Below are 8,485 nucleotides of genomic sequence, written 5' to 3' on the forward strand. Positions count from 1 at the left end.
ATATAAATAAATAAATACAATAAAAAATATGAAAGAGAGTACTATAAATTTTATAATGTTAAACAAAAAAAATTCTATAATTTTTCTAGTATTGTCCGTACTCTTTAATTAAGTATTATTTTGTACTATAAATTTTCATTATTTATGGCTCTGTTGTTACTTATAATAAATTATTTATTTATTTTGTCCTTTTTTATAAGATCATAGTTTATATTACACAAAATTTTGATAATAAACATAGTATATAATAATTATAATTACAAATTTTACAAAGTCAAAATAAAAAATAAAAAAATTAATATAAAACAAAGATAGAGTACATCAAAGAATAGAAAAAAATCATACGGATAAAAAATAATAAAAATTTTATAAAACCAACAACATATATCATATGAACAAAAAAATACAATAAAAACTAAATAAAATTTATATGAATAAAATAAAAAAATAAAAAAATTTCATACACAACATAAATACATGTAATAAAAGATAGAAAAAAAAGAATTCATATGAACAAAAAATAATAAAAATATCATAAAAATTAATAAAATACCTAAAAAATTATAACACTACGAAAAAAAATCAACAACATTTGTCATATGAATAAAAGAAATATAATAAAATAAATAAAAAATCATATAAACAAAGTCAAACAAAAATAAAAAAAATTCATAGAAAATATACATATAAAAAATAGTATAGAAAATGATAAAAAAAACTCATATAAAAACATAACATCACAAATCGTAATACTAAAAATTAAAATATGAAAATGAGTACTAAAAATAATACAAAAAATTAAAATATTCAATTTACTAGTGATTGAAGAACTATGAAAAAATAGAAAGAACTACAAAGAACTACTCTGAAACTTATAGTTATTAGTATCCTTTTCATAGAAGAAGATGAAGGGTAAGGTTGGTAAAAAAGAAATAAATTTCTCACCTAATTTTCTAAAGGTAATCAGCAACCATGAACGTGAAACGCAGAAGCTACAAATTTTAGTTTCTTCTCAACGTGAGTTCAGAGGCAGAATCGTTTCTGCGTTTAAAATGAAAAAAAAATTGCCAAACATAAAGTGAAACTTTCAAAAAGCTCAAACGCACTTCTTCCTTCGCCAACGCATTTGCCAAACACACCCTAAATTATTTTTCGTTTGTCAAAGTCAGTAATTTTTTTGTATTTAAATTTTATCAAAAATATATTTATTAAAAATTTAAAAGATTAAGAATGGTGACTGAACTATTCCAGCTTAAGTATTTATGAAAAATCGAAAAAAAAAAAAACAACTCTAACGATTTGTTTTATGAAAAATATTTAAAAAAATTCTAGTTGACTCTAGTTGTTTATCCTCTTAGTTGGTTCTCTATGAAAATTTAAGAAACAAATATGTTAAAGAAAATGACAAATTGATATGCAAAAGTTAGTTTTAGAGTTAGTTACTACTAATTTTGGTTAATTTTTAGCTCCTAAAAGTACCAAATGTTAGTATATATATTAGTGTTTAGAATTGAGATCAAGACAAATATATTCATATAAGTATATTGATATATTAGTGTGTTATTTTAATCATAAGTTATTGTTTTTTGCTCTCTCTTTCTCTGTTTTATAGTTTTGATCCTTGGTGTATTTTTCTTTTTTTTTATTAGTACTAATTAGCATAATTGTTGAAAGTTTTTATTTTAAATTTTTGTTATTGATGTAATGAGTATTCTTGTTGATTATTATATTAGAATTTAAAAATTAATTAAAAATTTATTATTTTATAAATTTTTAATAATAAAATATAAATAAATTATTATGTAAAATAATAAATTTTTAAAATTTATTAATTTAAAAAATATAAAATTTAAATATTTAAAATTATATATAAAATTTTTAATAATTTTATTATATATTTAATTAAATTAATTCAACTATAATTAAACTCAGATTAAACTATTAAATCAGTGACTTGATGGGTTCAATAAGCGGTGAGATCTCGCAACCTTGGTTAAACCTCTAGAGTTCTTTGCAGTTCGATATTTTCCCTCTCACTTCACACATCAGACTCCCCCATAACCTGCCACTGTCTACTCCGACCTTCGTCGACGCACGTCACTTAACACGCACCCTTTAGCAGCCCAAACCATGCGAACCCTAACCCTCTTCTCCTGAGCCTCCCTCTGCTCTTCTGCTGCTGCGTCCGACGCCGCGGCTTGCTCTCTGCTTCCGCTTTTCCGCCATTTCTGCTCGCCAGCTCCTCCTGCGTTGTGCGTGGTCCGAATCTGCTGCTGCTACAGCACAAGCATCCTGCCTCCATCACCCGTCAGCACCGTCGCCGCCACCATTAATAGCAGGTTTTCCTCCTCCTCTCTTTTTTTATTTGGATTTGCGTTTTCTTATTCCATTTTTTTCTTTTTTTTTACCAGCTAGATTTTCATTTAGTTATATGGTTGTACCATAGTTTTCATTACAAAATTTTTAATTATATCTTAATTAATAAGAAGTATAATGTAGAATTAGTGAATTACTGTTTTTTGGCTGGAGTGTGGGTGCTGTTCCAGCTCTGTAATGTGTGCTTTGGAGGCTATGCTTTTTTTAAATTTTTTTGTTCTGTCCTTTGGATGTATGCTGAGATAGGTCTAATGCTTCTGCCATGGATTTGGGTGTCTCTGCCCATTGCAATTCTCTGGTCTTATGAATTTTGATTAGTGTTCTACCTTGGATGTACACTTGGTTAGGATGGAGCTCTTTTGTTCTTGTAATTTAGCAGTCAAAGGTTATGTGATTTACCTTGTGTATTATCAATAGCTATGTATTCTTATTGAGAAAGTATAGGAACAAACTTTTAGGCTGCGTTTGTTTAGAGAGACAGGACAGTGAGACACAAAATCGTGTTTGACAGAGACATGGACAGGGACAATATGTACATAGACTCTAAATTAGTGTATTTTGTGTCCATCGTGAAAGGAAGGACGGAGACACTAACAAGGACACAACTTACTTTTCATTTTTTCTTTTATTATTCTTATTAATTTTTCATAATTATATTTTTTATTATTATATTTTTCATCTCAATTTTTTTGAATGAAAAAAAATGAGAATAAATTGAATTTTCATAATTTGTTCTAGTTTATCACCAAAAAGAATACAAGAACACAAAATTTTGTATCTCTGTCCCTTATGTCTTGTTCTCAGTGTCTTGTCCTATCCTGTTCTCAGAAACAAACACAGCCTTAGTTAGCCAACATTAGCGTATTTAGGTTTGTAGTTTAGGATTTAGGGTTAAAACCTTTTGATTTAGGGTCTAGAATTGAGATAGACAATAATTTTAAAAAATTGGCTGATGTTGATTAAAAAAGTTGATTATGGGTCGGGTCGAGGCGCTGGTTGGCTCGCAGGTCAGTGGGAGGCGCTGCTTTTGTGACACGTGGCACACTCCGGACCGTTGATCGTTGCTGAAGATCAAACGGTGCTGGAGACATCTAGAGGAGGAAAACGATGGAAGCGGGCAGCGATCTTGCAGCAGCGCATCCGGTTGTTGCCGGCGATGGGCTCGTTGGACCCACGACGACGAGACGAAGATGGTGGTAACGGTGGTGAAGAACCAAAGCGTCGGGAAAGGATCGAAAAAGAGGCCAAAGAATACTGTCGGAAGAGAAAAACAAGAGAGTAATCTAAAGAATATATTATTGAGTATGTCAAAATGTATAATACATAGGGGTATATATAGGTGCTAGAAGAATCAAAGTAATAAAAGCATGCAATTTTACAATTAATATACATATATTCTATATAAATATAAATGATACTAATTAATTTAAATTGATTCTAATTAGTATTACTCATTTCCTTTAAAAGAAAAATGATGGAAAAGAGGATAAAACTTAAAAGGAAGAAAGAAAGAAGTAAATCTTCAACAAACCTTATAGTGGCTTCTTTCCAGAATTAGTGCTACTAATGTTAGTGAAGAAAAGTCAGCACAAGGTAACTCTGTAAAAAATATGGAATGTATCTTAGATAAAAAATATCGTATATTGGATATGTCCTTTCTGATTCAAAATTTGCATCTTGATTTAATATTTTCTTTTCCTTCTTTTTATTTTATTTTATTTTTATTTTACTTTATTTTTTTCCTGCTTCATTAGGGACCAAAAGCAACAATGAGTGTGATTCAGAAGTTTTTCATTGCTTCAATGTTCATGTGGGCTGTCCCTGTTGCAATTCTATATGGTTTTAACAATAATCTGTTTCCTGGTAAGTTTTCATAGTTAAGTATTTTCAGTTGTTTCTTTACTGATTTCTCTTTTTTTCCAAGTGGTTGTTGGTTTTACTTGATAGTTTCGTTATCTTACATTTGTTTAAGATGATGGATGTATATCAATTTTTCAAGTATTGTAAAACCCATCTTTTTACTTGTTTTATGCTTTTTTGTCGAAGAGATTTTTCTTTTTAATGTCAGCCAATGTTATTGCATCTTAAACAATGCATTAAGTTGGAATTTGCCTTTATAAAGGCATTCAAAATTTCTAGTCAGTGGCAGTTGATTTTTCACATTGGCTTCAATTTTTAGTGGTATCTGCAAATTGGAAATATGTAATAGTCATTGCAGTCTTAAACTGCAAGTTAGATGCTTTCTTGTTTCTTATTTATGTTTGACATATAGACCGATGGACGATCATACAAGAAACAACTAATCCATTTTAATGTGTTATTTCATACGGTGCTGAGTAACCAAGAAAGATATTTATAATAACCAAAGAATGAGAGAATGAATTATCTTAGGGCTTATTCCCCCCCCCCCCCCCCCCCTTTTTTTTTTTCCAGGTGGCATTATAGCATCCTTTGTTCTAGCCAACCCACCTAGTGGGATAATGGATAAGGCTTTGTTGTTGCTATTGACCTATTGTTGTATTGTTAAGCACATTTGGAATTTTATTTTGTCAACATCTTTCAGTGCTTCAAATGCTGACCATATCAACTTAATTCTCAAAACAGAACCCTTGACTCTCTTGGTACATATTGTTTATCTGAACTGTTATCTAAATGTTTCCCTACTAAGACTCTTCAAATATAAAGTTCCCGTTGTGTTATTTATTGAGTGTTACATTTCCCTTGCCTTGTTGGAATGGATCTCATCAGTTTCTTGTTTATTTCCTTTAATGTTTCTTGAATGCAATGTAGAGTAATGTCCCATAAACAAATGTGTAAGATGTAAAACTAGATTACCTTGTTCCCTTTGTGTAACAGGAACCGACAATTTGTCCCCTTACTCTGTGACACTAGTGAGTGGATTTCTTGCGGTTATATCAGTTAATGTAGTCATAGCATTTTACATATACTTGGCGATGAGAGAACCTGCCGAAAAACACAAGCCAGATCCCAAATTTCTTGCTGAGGCCAAGGCTAGTATGAAGCAGCCTACAACCAATGCTCCGCAATCTTCTGAGTCTCAGAAGAAAGAACAATAGGCTGTGGGTTTAGGCAGTTAGCCCTCTTTGTTGTACTGTTCTTCTTAGGAAGGATAGGGGAGAAGGGGATGAAGGGCGAAGGTCTTGGATTGTGCATGCTTGATCATATATCTTAGTTATGAAGTTTGCATATGATCCATGTTGTGCACAATCTCTTGTTGACAGTATTTTATGTATCTACTAATCAATTTGTCGCTCCGTTGCACAGGATATTGACAATTGTTATTTCTTGGTTATAAATTTTTTTATTAATTTAAATTGTGTTTTGTTGTTAATTATTGATATTGATGTATATAGTTAAAAGTGACGAACTATTTTAATATTATAAAGTTCGTTAAATCTTCATATTGCCATTTTTCCAAAGAAGTTTTTTTGGTAAATGAAAATTATGTAGTGTTTCATCTGAAATAAGTATTATTTTTAAAAGTTTTTGGCTTATAACCTCAGTTACCCTCTGTTTTTATCCATTAATCCTAAGGAAGAAGTTGAAGCCAAAGAATCTTGGCTCTGTGCAGTAACAAAAGTCACGGTTTTTCCTTCACCGAACTAGCAAGGAAGAAGACGTCGCAAGGAAGAAGACGTCGTCACTGAACCGTTGTTAGCAGAGACATTCTTCAGGTAGGTTAAAAATGTTGATGCTTTTGCCAGTTAGTGTACCTTTTTGTTAGTTCCTTTCGCTGTGGTCCCAATGTTAAATCCAAGGCTCTAGCCATCTCCCTATACAAGGCCAATGCTTCCTCATAAATGCCATTTTTAGCATTTCCGGCAATGACAGTGATCCAACACACAACATCCCTCACAGGTATTCTATCAAACACCTTTCTGACATTATCTATGTTCATAGCCATGGTGCTGCAATTGGCTCTGCATCTCTCAAACAATCCATCAAGCACCTTACCTGCCAGGCACCCAAGCCATGAGATTTAGAGTACATATTTATCAAGGCATTGGCTGTGTACAAATCAAAATTGAAGCCGAGATGAAGGATGCAGGCATGAAGAGATTGGCCAAGGTAGAAGTCCTTCAGAAGGGGCGCAAGCTTTAAGGAGAGAAGGGAATATGTGGCGGTTAGGCCGAATGCTAAGTGCCCTCATTTGACTAAAGGAGGAGAATGAATGGTTGAAGAAGCCATGGAAAGTGTAGCACTTGATGATGGAGGTCCAAGTAAGAGGAGGAGGGTTTTGCAGCAAGTTTCAGGGTTAATAATTGGCGATTTTGCACAGTTCGGGTTTAGAAGATGTTAAAATCAAATAATATTGAAGGACCAATTTGTCCTCATCATTTGGAGTATTTCCACTGTGGTATTCAACATACATCTCATTAACTTAAACAGTACACATAAGAAGCGCCGTTAGTTAGTTTTTACATTAGGAACTAAACGGTTGTAACATGTCCACGTTTTTTTAGGGATGTAATTGTTACATTTTTTAGGGACTAAATTGTCTTAACGTAAAATTATAAGGGATCTAGTGGCAACTTTACTCATATATTATATATATTTAAAAGTATGAAAAAATATTTTATGCAAGAAGTTATGAATAGATCACTTTTTTTTTTTACTGAAGATATGGAGATTCAAAATCGCAACCTCTTAATTGAATATGGGAAGACTATGTCATTTGAGCTATTGCTTCTTGTACAGAAAAAATGTCGCCATCTAATAAATAATCTTGGACCACTTGAGTGGCTACTTTTTTAGTTATGAATTTGGAGAGCTTGTGTTTTTGAAGAATATGGTGTTGATTTTTTTTTTTTAAATCGAAAGATACAAATTAGAGCCTTAGTTTTACAAGGGTTAAAAAATTGAGAGTCAAATTTGAAGAACGTAAGATTCAAATTAGGGAGTGTATCAGTATCTTTTATTTGTGTGGATTCAGATTTTTTTTAGATGGGGCGGAGGATAAATTTTGGATATGGAGGATAAATTTTGGATATAAAAAAATTATAAAATATAAAATTGAAATCTGTGGGTCAGTTTTTTGAATTAAGAAAAATTTTAATTTATTGAAATTGAAAACTGAGGGTTAGATTTGTAATTTATATATATTCCGCATTTTGCTTGCGCAAACTTTATCTTCTTCAATTCTTTTTTTTTTTTTATATGTTCTCTCAGTGTTTACTTTGTTTTTTTTTTTCACATTTGCAACTTTGAACTAATGTTAAGTGGAGAGACATTGTCTAAAAAAAATGAAGGATAAAATTATGTTAAAATTATATTATCATGGTTAGATATTATTACAAATACTTGAGAGAGTAAGTTTTGTATGCGAGAATTCATGTAATGTTATTGTTCTTTTTACAATATCATTTGAAGAACTAAAAAGTGTTATTTGTGAAAGAATAGATCCGCATATACCAAAGATGATATCGAGTATTTTATACTGATATCTTGTATCAATGTTTGGTAAGTTCGTTCATTTCCAAACGAAGTATATCACAGATGAAAAGAACATGCAAGAGATGTGGATAGAAGAAAGAGATAGTCTCGTGAAATTGCTTATCAACCCCACTTTCCCATGTGCATGTGGTACACGCGGTTATTGATCACAAAACTGAGAGAATTGTGGCGCGCTCCCTCAAGGTCGATCATCATTAATATACTCCTGTCCGATGGATTGATAAGCGATGAAATACTCTAAGCGATGAAATCATTAATATACTCTAAGTTGATCCTGTTCTAGACAAGAATAGTATATCGAGAATATAAATAAATGATAAAATTATGTTATTAGCTAATGACTAAGTCATTAAGACTAATAAAGTCATTAACACACGAAACTGTCAAATCATGGTATTAAAAGCATATATTAAAGGTCGTAAATGTCTAATAACAATTACATTGGAGAGATGTAATAAAAGGAAAAAGGGAGACCCAACAGGTAACACATAGTTCACTCTATCACCTAAAACACTATTGACTTAAGTATCAGAGTATTTTGCAGGTTGCCCTCCCGATCTGATTCCAACGTTGTCAAATTAGGATCTCCGAATCTCATTAATTCATCACATTTGCAAAAAGTATGAACATTTGG

The 8,485-nt window shown here is 31.3% G+C and overlaps 1 protein-coding gene across 1 annotated transcript; it reads left to right on the forward strand.

Moving 5' to 3' along the window:
• The first annotated feature begins 1,968 nt into the window (after positions 1-1,968).
• On the forward strand, positions 1,969-5,711 carry LOC107624980 (uncharacterized). The gene is made up of 3 exons (XM_016327484.3): positions 1,969-2,339; positions 4,131-4,239; positions 5,233-5,711. Exons 2-3 carry the CDS (start codon positions 4,146-4,148, stop codon positions 5,451-5,453), a joined length of 315 nt encoding a protein of 104 aa, XP_016182970.1. The 5' UTR covers positions 1,969-2,339; positions 4,131-4,145; the 3' UTR covers positions 5,454-5,711.
• Positions 5,712-8,485: the final 2,774 nt, after the last annotated feature.

The sequence above is a fragment of the Arachis ipaensis genome, chromosome B2 (genome assembly GCF_059453495.1).
Source record: "Arachis ipaensis isolate K30076 ecotype BB chromosome B2, ASM5945349v1, whole genome shotgun sequence".
NCBI lineage: Eukaryota > Viridiplantae > Streptophyta > Magnoliopsida > Fabales > Fabaceae > Arachis > Arachis ipaensis.